This window comes from Bactrocera dorsalis, chromosome 2 (assembly GCF_023373825.1).
Source record: "Bactrocera dorsalis isolate Fly_Bdor chromosome 2, ASM2337382v1, whole genome shotgun sequence".
Lineage (NCBI taxonomy): Eukaryota > Metazoa > Arthropoda > Insecta > Diptera > Tephritidae > Bactrocera > Bactrocera dorsalis.
The window spans coordinates 10,547,061-10,563,892 of record NC_064304.1 but is presented as its reverse complement, the minus strand read 5'-3'; the positions used below and the strand labels follow the sequence as shown (position 1 = coordinate 10,563,892).

Here is a 16,832-nt window from a genome sequence, read left to right as displayed (position 1 = left end):
GCAAGGTCCATGAACCTTATTGGTTTTCATCACTTCGTATAATACTGGATCTTTCTTTGCATCAGGAATTGCCGAATGATTGAATGGTTTCATCAATTTGATCTGGTGTAACCACCATCCATCATCCACAATACAAAGAAGAATGTGTGCGTGCGCAAACCTTTCTTTTGCCACTCAACAGAGTACATCTAGCATCTAACAGCACCATATATATGTACATACGTTGCTTCAAGATAAAGTCCATCGAAGCTGTTGTTTGAAAAGTCGTGCTGTGACATCGTGACGATCGCTTGCTTATTGACCGCGATCCATAATTCCGCACGTATGTCACCGTATCCTGGGAGTACTCGGTCATGTGCCTTGGGCTACTAATGTATGTTGATGCCAAAAAGAACGCCGACCAATATTAGCGCGACCTCTTCATGGCATCGTAACAAATTTCAATTTGTAATTGATCACTTTGTGTGCAACACACATAACATTTTCACTGAATAGTTTTCAAAAATTTTTGAAACAAACGACAAATTTGAACGATTCAAATAATTGAAAAACAAAACAAAAAAATTGGAAAAAAAAATTTGTATGGAATAAATTAACTTTTTGGAATTGTCCAATTTTCCGACTTTTCCTCACGAAAGGCATGCAGGTTTTTTATTTCTAAACCTTCCCCGATCCCCACAGAATATTCCCTGAGAATTTCATCAAGATTGGTTCAGTCGTTCTCTCAGCGTTACTAATAAACAAACATCCATTCGTTTGTATGGGAAAAAGAAAAGGGCTGGTTTTAAGGGTTTTCCGTCAATTATTCGAATTTTTCTTGCCGTAAAAACCTTCCTTGAAACTCAAAGAGCATTTTAAAAAAAGAATTGGCAAAATTGGTCCAAGCGTTGTTGAGTTATGCGCTTACCAACACATTTTGCGATTCATTTTTATACATATATGTATGTATAAGATAAGATGTATGTTTATAATATCCGATGAATGTAATTACAAAAACAATTTGTACTATTCACAATAACAATAACAATAATAAAAATACGAGAAACCACCGCATACGCATACATTTTTAAACAAAATGAGGTATTCACGATAACCATAATTTTAATTCGGGAAATCCCCGAATTAAAGCAATTGTTAGCTGAACATCGTATCATCAGTAGATTCTATTGTGATCGTATCGCTAACGTGAAGACTGAACGAAAGGTACACATGCACGTCTTCTAAATCGATTCAGTTTGTTTTACGCTACATTGGAAAGTGGATCAGCACTAAGAAAAGTGGAGTATTATTGGCATTATTATTATTAGAAGTCTTCATATTTGTATACATATAAATAAAAACATGTGAGTATATAATGGGAAAGTATATAATCGGATTAGTTAAGGGGAACAGGCTAAAAATTAACTAAGAAAGAGTTAATAGACTATCAGTGCACGCGTTTTCACTCTCCCATTTCCGCCCTGGGATCTTGTTAAAATAATGTGTATCCGTTTTTTGGCTCCGCCGCAAATTTAGTATTTATGCAAAAGTAATAAACGATATGCCACGGTTTTTGTTCGGTATGTGTTTATTTAAAGATATTTCTGTATTTTTTTTTGCCTTAACTAACGTCATTGTTAGTCGATCAAGAATTGCAAGCGATAGCTTGAGTAAAAATTGAGATAACGTGATGACGTCTTTCTTGGCACGGCAGAGAGTTTGGTATTGCGGATGTGTATGTACATATGTATGTACATATGTGTAATCGGGTTATTGTGATGTGCACAAAATGCTATTATCGAAAACTTCTGGAACGCAGTAATTTTTGCCGGCGAGTTGAAGTTCAGGTAGCAGTGTTGTGGCATGGGCATGTACAACATACATACATATGTATGTCTGCAGCCGGCGTTGCAAAATTGGTCTTTGTTAAGTGTATTATGGAGAGACCGTTGTAACTAAATACATCCAACTTTTTTTTTTTACACGGTAGATACGTTCTTCAGAAATCCGTGCAAAAAAACCGTGTAAAAAAAAGGCGTTTCCTATAGTAAAATGGGGGATACGTTTCATGTCATCTGAAAACCGTTTAAGATGAAATAAAGAACTATATTTACTTCGAAATCCGCGTAAAAATGTTGAAAACTATAAAATTATTCGTCGCTTCTTGATAACAAGCGCAATTGTTTGTTTGTTGAACTGGACTAAAGTCGGTGTAATCGCTGGAGATATCCATTTCAGCAATGTAAATATCATGCGAACAAAATGTGTAGGTAAGAGTTATGGAATAAGGGGATTTCTCAGTTACTACTATGTACATATGTATGTTCATTTCAGCAATGGTGATAAGTGTGGTAAAAACAAACATAATTACAAGACAATGATTTTGAAACCGTAGTAAATTAATTTTTTTTACAAAAATAAGTTTTGTCTCAACCGTGTAACTTCAAATCCGTGTAAAAAGAAATCGTGTAAAAAAAGAATTGGGTGTATATTAAAAGAAAACTTACACCAAAGTGCTGAGAAACAAGGGATCCTAAACGGCAAAAGTGCAGACGTAGCTAATACGGAATTGTTCACATCTAATAAGTCCACAGATCCTGTCAATCGTCATGAACCCGATCGATTGCTGTCAAAATACTGCATTTCACATTTCATAATTACACTTGCATAAAATAAGCTGTGAGGCACTGTACATTAGAAGGAGTGCATTTTTTTCTATAAAATCATGTATGCGGAAAAAGTTCAGATTATTCTGAACAACTTTGACAAAGATATTATGGGTCTAAAATCTGAATTATCTGTTGATGATATGGATACGATATAGTTGTCCGATTCCTACAAATGATCAATAGAATATCAAAATGCATCCACGTATTAAATTTCATTCGGATATCTCAAATCCCGACGAACAAAATTATATAATCCCTACAAAATTTCAACTTTAAAAATCGTTAGCTCAAAACCTGTTTTAGACCATATAGGTTATTCCGAATGATTCTTAAAACATTTTCCACAACTTAAGCAATAATATAGATTTTAACTTGATGACACAAAGTGAAATTCTTGTCAAAATTGGTTTAAATTGACAGCTCTCATAGGGGGTTACAGGGGTTTCCTCGGGTAAAAAACAGTGTTTTTTCATTTAAAAAATTAAATATTTTATTAAAAAAATTTATTGTTACAAACATACACTATCAACAAAGAACAGAAATTTTTGGGGAAAGATATTTTTAAATCGGCCATTTCGATGCCATTTCCGGTGACCCCTCGGAAAAAAGATACGCCCGAGTTGGCAGGATCACTCCTTACAGGAAACCTTAACTTAGAACTGACAAAGAAAAAAATGAAAATTGAATTTTTGGCAGACTTTTCCAAAAAAAATTAAAATTTCAGTCAAAATTCGACGATTTTTTGTTTTAAATATTATCTCGAAAACCTGTGTAAAATTTCATGAAAATCGGTTGAGTAGTTCTCGAGAATAGAATGCTATAATCGCGTAAGCGGTGTCTACGCCAGTAAAGTTCTCGATAACCCTTGCCAACTGACTTCAAAATCACAGTTTCGAGAAAAAAGCTTTAAAGACGGCACATTTAGCCTAGCTAGCCTCGAGCACACAAGTTCTCAAGGCTATATCTCCGAAACTATTATTTGGATTAACTTGAAAATTTATGGTAATATTGTTGTGTTGATGTCTATTTTTGAAACCTGTAAACCCATGTAACCCCATAAGTCTACGCTCCTCTGCAAAATAATTGTTTACTGCGTTAAATCATACGAATTATTATTTAAATATTCTTCGAAAATTAGGTTTGACAATTACCAAAAACTTTGCAAAATGACTAATCAACACTTACATATGTATATCAATTATTAATTATTAACTTATTAATTTTTATAGAGACTCAGACGTTTCTTTTTATGTGTTCCAAACTTCGTTGCAAAACTAATATACTCTATTAAGGGTATGAAAAAGATGAGCTTAGAGAGGCCATCCCGTAATAGGAAAACAATTTTACGTTATTTACAAAATACTGATGATTTCTTTTTCAATTTTACTTTTGCCTGTAAAATCTGTTCTGCAGAAGTTGATTACTTTGATATCACGCCCGGAACACATAGAGCGCGACCGACTGCTATTGAGGCAGCTGCACAACTGTCTGTCGACAGCTGTACAGTCTGTCGCGTTCTATGTGTTCCGGTCGTCAGTCCATCGAAAACGAAAACGAAAGATTCATAATCCCTAGAATTGTATAGTTTTTTTCTGTTATGCAAAATTATGGGATTAACTGTTTTGACTTGATCAGTTGACACAAGCCCTAATTGTAAAATTCTTATCAAGATGGGGTTAAGTCCGCAATAGGTGAGAGTGGGCTGATAAAAATGTGTGAATGTATGCATTTCACTTAAAAGCAATATCGCTTGATCGTTTAACATTGAGGTTAAGATCATTGTCCAATGTAATACGAATCGTCTAATGATATTTATTTTCAGTGTTCACAATGCAAGGAAAACCAATGCAAATTATAAGCATTTGCGGAGAAGATGATTCGTCTAGATCTCGCTGCATTCTGCAATTAAATGAAGATGAATTAAATAAGATGTTCATGGACGAAAAAATAAAAGATCGCGTAGTATCTGTGATTTCCGTAGCCGGAGCTTTTCGCAAAGGGAAAAGTTTTCTTTTGGATTTCTTTCTACGTTACATGTACGCAAAAGTAAGTGTTATCTTTCATCTACAATATAGAAGAATATAAATTTGGGGTTCACCTTTCAATCATAATGTAATATGTTAATGCTTCGACTATTATGAAGATCAGTCAATTATATTGAATCCAAAAGAACTTGATCCTATCAATAGTGATCCGAGAACGATTGCAAAATTCTTGGTCGAAAATTGAGGATAAACAGACAGACATGACTAAAATGACTTAGCTCGTCATGCTAATGAAATCTCATATCTGACGAATAATCTAACCTATTTTAACCAAATTTGCTGCATAACAATATCATCTTTAACTTACAATTTGAAAAGGAGGAAATTGAACTATAAGCACCCTATTTTCCATATACCATAAATTCCAGCGGATTCTTTCACGACGCCATAAATAAACCTAACACCAAAAGATAGTGGAGTAAAACATCGAGCAAATAGTGAATTTAAGGTGTGACAGCTCTCAGCTTAAAATGTTCATTATAGCTTTTCAAGTCCGCTTTGACCTTATACAATGGCTTCGACTGTCTATTGTCGAAAATACCAGTCAATTTATGAGATATCTTAAAGCAATTTATATGGTATATTTTCCGAATAACAAAGTACCCTGGTGTCAAAAGTGAGTATGCGGAAAATATTTTTTATAACTTTTAACTATACTTTTGCGATAAAAGTGGATGAAATCGGGCAATGAACTACCCTAGCCTCTATATACAAAATCTAATGATTTTCGCTATTCTGGACTGCCTCATGGAAAATATTCTCAATAATCTGATACAAAGTATATAGTTTTGCCAAGACATTAAAATATTTCCCAGCCTTAGGCCTTACAAATTAGGATACTCTCCTTTTCGGAGTTCGGTTATACCCGATTTTATCCTTTCCATTGTTGTTAAAAAATGTCTTGTAGATTATGGATTTCAATTTCATTATTAACAAAAACCTGGCAAGACCGATCAATACGAATCAATCGAACATCTAGTTGAAAATCTGAAACTTTAAGGGTATGTTCTTTGGTTTTTCTCTTTTATTTTAACACTTTTCATGAAAGAAAAATCAAATTTCAGAAAACAATAATTAATATACACTTTTTAATACTTTCGAAACTCATTTCAGTACGTTCATAATAACTTGAGTGAAAAAGATTGGCTCGGCGATGAGAATGCACCACTTAAAGGGTTTTCATGGCGAGGCGGTTCGCAACGCGATACCACTGGAATTTTAATATGGTCTGATATCTTCCTATATGATAATCCAAATGGAGAAAAAGTTGCAATAATTTTAATGGACACGCAGGGCACTTTCGATTGCGACAGTACCATGAAGGACTGTGCCAATGTTTTTGCATTAAGCACAATGATATCTTCAGTTCAAATTTTCAATATTCAATCTAATATACAAAAGGACGATCTACAGCATTTGCAGTTATTCACCGAGTATGCGCGTATTGCTATGGAGAATACGGGGAAAAAACCGTTTCAAAAATTACAATTTTTAATACGCGACTGGTTCCATAGAGATGAAGCTCCATTCGGAGCGCTCGGTGGTAAACAATTACTTGAGCAAACATTAATTCGGAAAGACAAAAGACCGGAGGAGAATGAACAACTATGTGAGAATGTGAAAAGTAGTTTCAACGAAATTGACTGTTATTTAATGCCACAGCCCGGTTACGGTATCGAAGAACCCGATTTTCGAGGTTGTTTAAAAGATCTGCGTGGCGAGTTCAAGGAACACTTACGCGACTTCATTCCCCTAATTTTGGCACCAGAAAATTTAATTATCAAAGAAATAAACGGGGAGAAACTAAAAATCGATCATCTTCTGACCTACATTCGGTTATATTTTGAATCATTCAACAGCAAGGAGTGCCCAGAGCCTACAACAATTTTTAAGGTACATACATATTTATTAGTATTTTATAACAGATGCCAAGAAATTATAAACTTATTGCACGTACATTTTCTTTTGAAGGCTACTGCAGAGGCAAATAATCAAATCCATGCTACACACGCCGAAGAATTATACGAGAGCAAAATGACAGAATTAACCAGTCCCGACAAACCATATATTCCGGAAGAAGAACTAAAGAGACAGCATGAGGAGTATGTAGAGCAAACAATTTTATGTTATAAGGACAAACCATTATTGGGCAAAATATATTTTTTGATGAAATATTGTCAAAAAATTAAAAGCTATTGCTCGTCGAGATTTCAACAATTCCGCAAGCTTAACGAAGCTAAATTGGTAAAATTTTATCACAATTCGTTAATACAAATAATATAAGCTATTATTATTGCTTCTTAGGCTCTTGCCGAAGTCAATTATTTAAGCCATATGAATAAATGCATTCTAGATTTTGAGAAGTCTATGGATGAATTGCTTATGGGGGATGCATATACATCTACAAATGAGTTTAACTGCAAAATGGAAGCTGTAAAAGAGGATATACTAAAACAGGTCAATACAAGGGTTCATAAATTGCGTTAACATTTTATAGATTTTTCTCAATATGGTTTTGCAGTTTGATTCGTGTCTATCGAACAGTACAGCGGCAAAACATGAACCGATTCGTGAGCAGCTTCAAGAGGCTATTGAAAAACAATTCATCAAATACAGGCAACAAAATGACATAAAACTGGTAGGTAGCACAAGAACAAAATGAATAAAATAGCTTAATAGCCGTAGCCGTTTTATTTCTGTGCTTTTTATATTTTATATTAAGGGTTATGTCCGCTTGCAAGTAAACATGGGCTTTTTTCATGAAAGATAAGCACAAAATTTAATTTTTAATGTATTATCGATTAAAGATAACACTAACTTTGCCATACATGTAACGTAGAACAAAATCCAAAAGAAAGTTTTTCCCTTTGAATAGACACTACGCGATTTTTTTTTGTCGTTTTTTATTTGTAATGCACTTTTTATTTAATTAATAAATAAAAGAAATTTAAATTTAATTTATAGCTTTAAATGAACTTCAACTTTGAAAAAAATTGTATTCCTTTGATCCCGTAATCGATCTCCAGCAGCATCTGACAGTGAGAAAATTTTTCCTGCTTAAAATGATCTCAAATTCCAAAACAAAAAATTATTATTATTACAACTGAAGAATACAAGTATTGGTTCGAAGTATTAGTCAAAATTTTGAGTTTTGACAAAATGCGGGCTCCTCAAAAGAAAAAGTTGTGTTTTACGACAAAATTTACACTTCAAAGTGACTTAAAACATCGCAATTGTTATCAAAAATATTTTTACTTCCTTCATCGCCCATGTTGTTGTTGTTGTAGCGGCGGAATTCTGCCGAGTTGACAGTCCGATAAATATCCGGGTCCGCTCCGGTTACGTAGACCCGACTGTCGTGTCAAATATATCTCTGAGGTGGTATGAAAAGTTCTAAGTCAATCGGAAACTATTGCCTTATCAACTTTTCAAATACGTTTATTGGATAAAAATCGTTTTTGAATTTCACAAGTTTCTCTTAAGGAAATTTACCTCAACATAAGAGTTTTATAACACCTGACATATACACATATTTATGCATTTCTTGTCTATAGGATTTGATCAAAGCCAAAATTACTGCGAAGTCTGCCGAAGCGAAGAAGTTATACAAAGAACTCATGAACAATACGGACCAATCCATAGAAGCCTTGAATACAACACATGCAGACGCAAAGCATCGGGCTTTGGAAATGGTAAAAAATCAAAAAATAAAATTAATTTGAAAAACATCCGTGCAATAAAATTTCCCTGATTACTTTCAGTTTCGTGGAGCATCGCAGGTTGGCGCGGAAAGTTTCTTTAACGAATGTGAAAAGGAGCTAATTACATATGTTGAAAAAACCTTTAATTCTTACAAGGAGGGGAGCGCAAAAAAAGAGGTAGTATAAACAAATGTTCTAAACTAATTAAAAATTCGAGTCGAGTGAGGCGGAATAAATGATTGATTAGAATTTTCAGATAATAAAACGGAGCGAGGGCCTAATAAGTTAAATAGTTATAACACGAAATATTTATTGATCTTGTTGATGAAATGTTAATTGATTATTTAGCTTCATTGGTAACTGAAAAAACATTTTATTATATACAAAAACTGTTTCAAAAAACGTATTTCTTTTAAAATAACGTCAATACCTTTGTGCGCCTAGCTGGAAGAAAAAATCACAACAATAAAGAAGTGCAGTTATTAATGTTGGCATTTGCCAATGCAAATAAAATGCCGCTGACTTTTGTTGACAGCTAGGAAACACAGGGTCCATCAGAAATTTATCTTATTTTCAGATTAACATATTTCTACTTGTATAATAACCTACTTCATTATACCATAATTTTTGTATAAAATCCTTTATAGGAATTTTTAGATCTACAATTGACACGGTTAAAGATGAGTTATGAAGGCTCAATGAAGGATACTTGCAAAAGTGTATTAACAAATGATAACATCTTATCTAAACACGAGGAGGTTAAAATGAAGGCTCTTGAAGAGGTACTGAACTTTGATACAGTATAATTAGCATAAATATGTTTATATAATATGTTTTGCACTTGCTGCAGTTTGAAGCTTTACCAACTGACGGGATTTCGGAAAATTCTATAAACGAAAAGCGCCAACAACTGGTTGGAGAAATTGAAGAACTTTTCGAGTATTATGGATCGCAAAATAACAAGCGTTTGGTATGTACATATGTATGTACAATTGGATATCTAACCAGTGAAAATATACATCTTTCTTTAGCTTCAGTTCGAGCAAGAATGCGTATGGAAGAAGAAAGAAGCAAAAGAAGTTTTATTGAAATCTCTTAAGGAAATCGGCCTGCTTGCTTCAGTTGATGGCGTTCACAGTACTTACAATACAGCTTTCAAAGAAGCGTGTGACTTGGTTAGTTTTACTCTGATAAGTTTTTGATATGTTTATGCTCTCGCAATATTACGTCAAGTTGCAACCACATATCAAGGATCTACTCAACCAATTTCAGTCAAATTCGGTACATAGCATTATCTTAACATTCGTATAATACAGTGGGCGAAATCGGACTAAAACCACGCCTATTTCTCATATAACACAATTTTAAATTCCGTCTGATTCTTTCCTTTCCATTATATTACATAAATCTTGAAGCAATTAATATAACGGGATAAACGTACGTCACGAATTGTGCCCTCGAAGTGTGCCACCTTATGACAGAAAATTGTGCAAAGCGAACCAAAACTACGAGGACAAGAGTGCTTTTAGTTGACTTTTTACTGAACAAAACGGTTAATGAATGCCATATATTATATATAATTGACATTCGTAGAGAGCCTTTCCACATAATATTATGTCTGAAAGTCTAAAATGGGTTAAATCGGGTCAATCCTTCCCTTAATTTACTTTATACAAAGATTTTCGAACTTCCGACTGATGTTATACCGCATATATCACCCAATTGTGTCATCACGGTGTATCGTTGCGTGCCATTGGCTAAAATATTGTAGGTAAAATCGAGTCTATAGTACCCCCAAATACCATATTTTATATAAAATTTTGTTAGCACCTGAGTGAATTTCTCGCACTTTTATCTATGCAAACTGCGAGAGTATAAAATGTTCGGTTAAACCCGAACTTATCCCTTGTTTAATACTTGCCTTTCTTTTTCTTATTACATAAAGTATAAAAAACTCGAAGGCACCGCACTGTTTAACAAAGGAATTCATGAAGAATATCTGGAAGAATTGAAACGCGAAGCTAAAGCCGTATACGAATGGTACAAAGAAAGAGCGGAAGATATGGGAACATTAAAAAAAATCGCAAAAGGTGTACTTTTAAGGGTGGCTGCTGTGGGTTGTGTGGTTATTTTAAAAGTTCCTCCTCCACTCTAAAATTTAAAAATTGTATAAAATATATTAAATGTGAAATAAAGAATTTTTCTAAACTTTATATTAAGGATAAAAGTATTACCCAACAACATCTCCTTCTTTTACTAAAAACAAAGCTCATTTAAAAAAAGTGAATATGCTAGTAAAATAAATGGCGGCATTTTTTAAAGAAAATTTTAATTTTTACCCAAATTTGATTTTTGACCCCAAATGATTGTTCATGGGAAATACGATTTTTTTTTGGTTTTAGCCTTTATTAGGTTCCACTCATGCACCAAAACATTCTTTAGTTCTCTGTGTTTTTAATTCGTCCACCAAATGTTTTGTCGGTTTAAGTTCCGGTGATAGTATGGGGCGAAATAGTGCACCTAAACAGTTCCACTATAAAGTAAACCTTTCTTGACATTACAGGATGTGTGCTTTAGGTCATTATCCTGTTGGAGATACCAGGCGCTATCAAGCCCCAAATTGATCACGAAACTTTGCAAATTGCTTTTCGGAATGTCCGAACGAAAACACAGGTGTATATACGACAATGTCCAAGTTCCCAACTTTATTCGGCGGCATGCATCTTCATACCTTGTCTGAATCACTGCAGTTTTTCACAAATCGTTTCGCGAATTCGTATTGTTTGTTTGCCATCACAACTGAATAAGTTTAACATGTTTTCAGCACTAAAACTTTCGTTTGTCCCATAATTCCCTGGATTTGTCGGTATACCAGTACTATGGAGAAGAGTCGTTGTTTTGTTAGCATCTCTTGCAAATATGGTTTTTCCGAGTACGCACTTTAATATTATATTATGAAAAATCACAACTCATCTGTTGTACCGCTTAGCTCTATCTGTTGTACAAGATTCCAGCATAAGAAAATTCATCAAGCCCCCGGATTGAAAAGCCGTCAAGCAGATCGATGATGTTGTGATACATGGAAGACACGTCTCCAGTGTTTTAGACAATGACTCTGACCACTATCTTTTTGCAGCCAAGATAACAACAAACACAAGAAAGGTTCGAGATCAAAAAGCTGCAATCGCAACAGACAGCCGAACGATTTTCTTCTCGGTTTGCGCTCCTGCTCTCTGAGAGCACTCATTAGCAACTCGGTATAACTACACGATGGGATGGCATTTCAAGCCCCTTACAATTAAATGTTAAAGCTTTAGCTGCAAACAAAATAATTGGTTTTCGGAAAGAGCAAAAGAACAACTGGTACGATGGGAAGTGCTGTGACGCAATGGAGAGAAAGCAGACTGCCTATCTCGCAGTGTTACAACCGATCATAACACGCGCGAGACAGGGTAGATACCGAGACTTAAAGAGGGAAACGAGACGCATTTGCAGACAAAGAGAGAGGCCGAAATGTGTGAGTACGAAGAGATTGACAAATTCTACGAAAAGATGCGGCGACTAACAGAAGGTTTCAAAACCCGAACATACACTTGTAGAATCCCCAGAAGTGATCTAGTGACTGATGCCCAGGGCATAAACAGAAAAAAAGGGAGACCGCACAATCAGCGCCAACTACCGTGGGATAAGCCTCTTTAATATCGCATATACGGTTCTATCGAGAGTATTGTGTGAAAGAAACTGTTTGGATCTTATCAGTGTAGTTTTAGGCCTGGAATATCAACAACTTATTGACCATGCACCAAATTTTGGAAAAGTCCTGTGAAAAGAGAATCGACACTCAACACCCCTCGTCGATTTTAAAGCTGCTTTCGACAGCACGAAAAGGAGCTGCCTTTATGCGTCATTGTTTGAACCGAAAAATGAATACAGCTGTGTAAACTAAAGTTTAGCAATACCAAAAGCGCCGTTAGGATCGCAAAAGACTTCAGACAAGGCGACTCCCTTTCTACAAAAGTGTACAGCTGCTGGCATACGCCGATGATATTGATATCATTGGCCTCAACAACCTCGCCGTTGTTTTTGCTTTCTCCAGAATGAATAAGGAATCGAAGCGAAATGGGTCTGGTAGTAAACTAGAGCAAGACGAAATATCTTCTGTCATCAAACAAACAGTCGTCGCAATGGACTTGGCTCCCACGTCACTGTTAACTGTCATAAATTCGAAGTCGTAGATAATTTCGTCTATTTGTTTAATGACAACGGCCACAATGGCTAGATCATGTCCCCCGAATGGACGATCACATTCCATCTCTGAAAGTATTCTACGCAATACCCGCCTTGGGAAGCAGAGAAAGAACTCCACTCCGTTGGAAAGACCAGGTGGAGAAGGAACTAACTTCGCTTGCTAATATACATTATACTGTTATTATTTATTAGGGTATCAAATAGATAGCACTTCATTATAGTATTTAAATCTGAGTCAACCTGACTAGCGGAAATTACGTTTCCTTCTTTGGTGGAGAAATGCTTGTTTCCGTACCCATACAATTTTAGTAATCCCTTGGTTTTATAATAATACCATTTACATATATTCTACCATTTAAGCAGTTTTGTTTCATTTTAAATTGTTTGTTTTAAAAAACAAAAAAAAAAGCTTTTTGGACTGTTATGTGTCATTGAGCCATTCATAATAGTCAAACTGTTTTAAAATCTTTGAGAGATATGGTAACATTTTACTAAAGGTTGTCTCAAGAGCTACTGTTATTGTGAATGAAGGAAGCTTGAATAAAAATGCAGGAGTTAGCTTAATTTAGCGGAAATCAAACAAACAAACTAAACGGAAGTAAGTATCAATGCTGACAAAATTGGTTAGCATTCCTTTCCAATTTTAAATTCCTATTTCAATACGACTAACGAAATTAAACAGATTAAAATTACTTTGTGCAAAATAATAAATAAAACTGTTTATAAATCTATATTTTACAGCTTTTTAAAAAATTGTATGTTTTTCTTCTATGACCCGAAAATTCTCTAACTCCTAACCCACCTGCAACAAAATAAAAATAAATAAAAAATTTCGAAACTTTATTTAGTTTAGTATTTTATTAGGGAAATTTTTGAGCAAAATCAGTTTGCTGTGGCATTTGTGCTTTATTCGAATCAGTGGGATACATTGATCTGGGGTATTTTTGCTTCTTAACGACCTTGACTTATTAATTTGTTAAAAATCCAACCCAGTGATATAATAACGGCTTAATTTCCACTCAAATGCTCTGTTAAAATGTCCCTGAAAATACTGCCAGTCATTTTGCTTCAACATGAACAAGTGTTCCTACCCGAGTGGAGATAAACAAAAATTGGCAAAATTTCGGCTCCATGCCATGATTGATTTTCCAAAATGCTTTAAAGATTTTTTGGATATCGTGGACTTAATTCTTGTAATGGTGGTTACCTGACATTGGATCTAGCATCACTCCTATTCACTAGATCCCAGAATTTTGAGTCCTTTCGCTGGTGAAACTAGTCTTATTTTCATGTTCTTCTTTGGTACGTTCGCTTGGCTCCGTGCAATTCGTCGTTATAGTGCTTATACATACATTTTTCTGCTGAAATTATTAAAGTTACACAATTACGTTTGTTTGGAACTTCAAATGTTAAAGCTTTACTTTCCATTTTACAGTAAAATGTAAAATTTGTTTACAACATATTTGATTTGTTTTCACCCCAACTCAATACAAGAAAGAATCAGGTTGGCACACAGATCAAAAAATGAATAGTTGTAGCAACCCTGTATTTAGTATTTATTTTATATGGCATCCATGACAGCATATACCATGGTGGCATCCTCCTACATATTTGTAATGAACAAAGTTTACTGGTAGCACTTTCAGTTTACTTCATGGTATAGAGGAGTAGGGAAAGTCCCATTCACCATAGAAAAAGAGCCATTCACAGTACTTAAGCTACCCCTCAAGTGTACTTTTACAACAACAACATCGTGGCCACCTCTGGTGAATAAGGGTGGCGAGAGGTTAAAACGGGTTGCAGAAAGCGAAAATGCTATAATATTAAATTATAAATTTATAGTACTATATTTGTACATTTATAAATACTATTTTCAATTTTTGTTATAGAGTAAAGATTTTAGCTGTTATAACAAAAATTAATTATACCTTCATGATATAGATAAATATGCTATATATTTTTAAGCGTTTTAGTTAACTTATTCATGGACAAAATGGAAATTATATTTGATAATGAGTGGACCATAAGAGATAACTATTGTGAAAAATTTTATATTACGTACCATAACAATTCGTCTGAACAGTAAAACACATTTTTTATTGTAAGATAAATCAAGAGATAATTATAATAGCCATGTTTTCTATATTTTAATTATACATTTTTGTAATCACAAACTACGTACACGTTTTAAATGTCAGAATTTAGCTATACGCCGGCGATCAGGAATCCTACTCATTCCCAAATGGAATGTTTGATTATCCCAACAGATTTACCACACTATTTTTTAGTTCTAAGCTAAGTTTTTAAATAAAAAGGATTCTTAAAGAAATTATTTTTTGAATTTGCAATATCTATATAGTAGTAAAAAGTAGTTTAAATTAGCTCACGAAACACTATTTTGCCATGCTCAGTAGCGATACCGCCATAGTATTTAAAAAAATAAATGATTGTTCGAAATATATTCCGTTTGAAGTTATTCAAATCGATAATAACTTGTTTGGCCCAATTAAAAATACAACTTAAATTCCTTAACTTTTAATAGCGGCTCATTATTAGCCAAATTACATTTATTTGTTTTTTTAAGTTTAAATATCAATATTAGCCAAATTACATTTATTTGTTTTTTAAAGTTTAAATATCAACTTCCACACCATTCATAATCGACCATAGTTCACTAGATGTAAAGACGAATTGTAATTCGCGTAGATGCAAATGTTTCTTTTTCAAATTGCTGCTTAGTCACCAACGCTGCCAACTTTCATTTGATGAGTGTTGTTTATTATTTGCGTAGTTCATCCCGATGTTCTATCGGTTTTTGGTGGAGCTGGTTCCCCCCACTCCCCAATTCGGCATCATAATATTGCGCAGCACGATATGGTCATAATTCTCATGGTACTTGCTCTTCCATTGATTGTACACCAAAATTCTTCAACCACGGTATGTTGGAGGGAACGACATCGGTAATACATTCGTGAACTTGGCTTTCAATAAGATGGTAGGATCACAACACATGTCTCAATGACGGTATCCCCACCATTTTTCATCTTTGCGCATAACACGATGAAACCAGTCACTTAATTCGCTCAAATGGTAACGCTTTGGCCTGCAAGGTGGGTGTTTAGCTATTAGAAAGTATGTAAATTCAATTTTGCTCAAAACCTACCCAACAGCCTGATAAACCTGACCAGCAGTACCGGGATTCTAAGCGCAATTTACAATAGGTTATGCAACATCCGAATGTGCTCACCGTAGTATTTGCTCTTCAAAAAGTTGCTTCCACCCTCAAGCACAAAGCTCATTGGTTTGGGACTAGCGTTCTACACCAGCTCCTTTGCTGATTCTATAAAGAATTTAAAAAATACATGGTAAATCTTTTGATATAAAGTTTAATTTTAGCTTACCTAGCAATGCGATCTCTTACACGAGAACGCCATTGAATTTAAAATTTTGTCTCGAATTCACGGCCAACTAATTTGATAACTACATTTGACTATCTCTTAAATCATAAAATTGTAACAGCACCAGACCCATTACGCAGCAATATTAACGTGGCCATGTTTGGTTATTTCGTACTTTTATTGGAATAAAATCGCAGCCGATCTGATGTTTATCGTCCCATGAAAATTGTAAACACTTTTTATAGATTAAAATAACTAAATAAACCATCGCAAAGGATTTAACCATGAAATAAACTAAAACAAATTGTCTTTGTAAAAACCTTCGTTACGATGGCAAAAATGTAAATATGGCTGTGAATGAGCATAATCTAGACCCCACTATTCGGCATGGTTGCTTATTTGTTCGTAACATTTTTCTGTGGTGAACATTTATTGACTTACCACAGTTAAAAAGAGGCATAAATAAAAAACTTAATTTTTCATGTATTTGCTCATATTGTTCTCATCTTTAAGAATATATATTAAAATAAAACGATTTTCTTTTGAAAATATATTAAACTTTTACATATAACCAATATTTTTGGGACAACTTTTACATAAATTATAAGAAAATAACACAATGCAACCATTTTCCGGTTAAAAGTCGGCCATCTTGGATTCAAATAGAAACTCAACCCCGGACTACACTTGGCGTTTCTACAGTGGCACCTCTCAGCTGTGCCCTTTGTTTACATAACATCAGCTGATTACTTTCTTTACTCCTCCTCTACCGTGGTTTACTTGTATTCATTG

General features: G+C 34.3%; 2 protein-coding genes across 6 annotated transcripts in view; one reads left to right on the top strand and one right to left on the bottom strand.

Moving 5' to 3' along the window:
- LOC125776201 (atlastin-like) overlaps nt 1–10,635 on the top strand; it is a 44,913-nt gene extending 34,278 nt beyond the window's left edge. For 3 of the 5 annotated variants that reach the window (XM_049447181.1, XM_049447179.1, XM_049447177.1), the window contains exons 2-12: nt 4,471–4,694; nt 5,807–6,586; nt 6,665–6,937; nt 6,998–7,150; nt 7,215–7,331; nt 8,248–8,385; nt 8,455–8,571; nt 9,042–9,176; nt 9,245–9,364; nt 9,426–9,569; nt 10,340–10,635. In XM_049447181.1, coding sequence (XP_049303138.1) covers nt 4,479–4,694; nt 5,807–6,586; nt 6,665–6,937; nt 6,998–7,150; nt 7,215–7,331; nt 8,248–8,385; nt 8,455–8,571; nt 9,042–9,176; nt 9,245–9,364; nt 9,426–9,569; nt 10,340–10,549 — 2,403 coding nt within the window. In that variant the 5' untranslated portion in view covers nt 4,471–4,478 and the 3' untranslated portion in view covers nt 10,550–10,635. Of the gene's footprint in view, nt 1–1,194; nt 1,344–4,470; nt 4,695–5,806; nt 6,587–6,664; nt 6,938–6,997; nt 7,151–7,214; nt 7,332–8,247; nt 8,386–8,454; nt 8,572–9,041; nt 9,177–9,244; nt 9,365–9,425; nt 9,570–10,339 lie in introns of those variants that run through there. The other 2 variants (XM_049447180.1, XM_049447178.1) reach the window with 2 other exon arrangements.
- Nucleotides 1–14,750, bottom strand: part of LOC105223659 (atlastin-like) — a 96,687-nt gene extending 81,937 nt beyond the window's left edge. Inside the window, exon 1 of the mRNA XM_049447172.1 lies at nt 14,705–14,750. Within this exon, the coding sequence (XP_049303129.1) occupies nt 14,705–14,735 (31 nt within the window). The 5' untranslated portion in view covers nt 14,736–14,750. The remainder of the gene's footprint in view (nt 1–14,704) is intronic.
- Between the last annotated feature and the right edge of the window lie 2,082 nt (nt 14,751–16,832).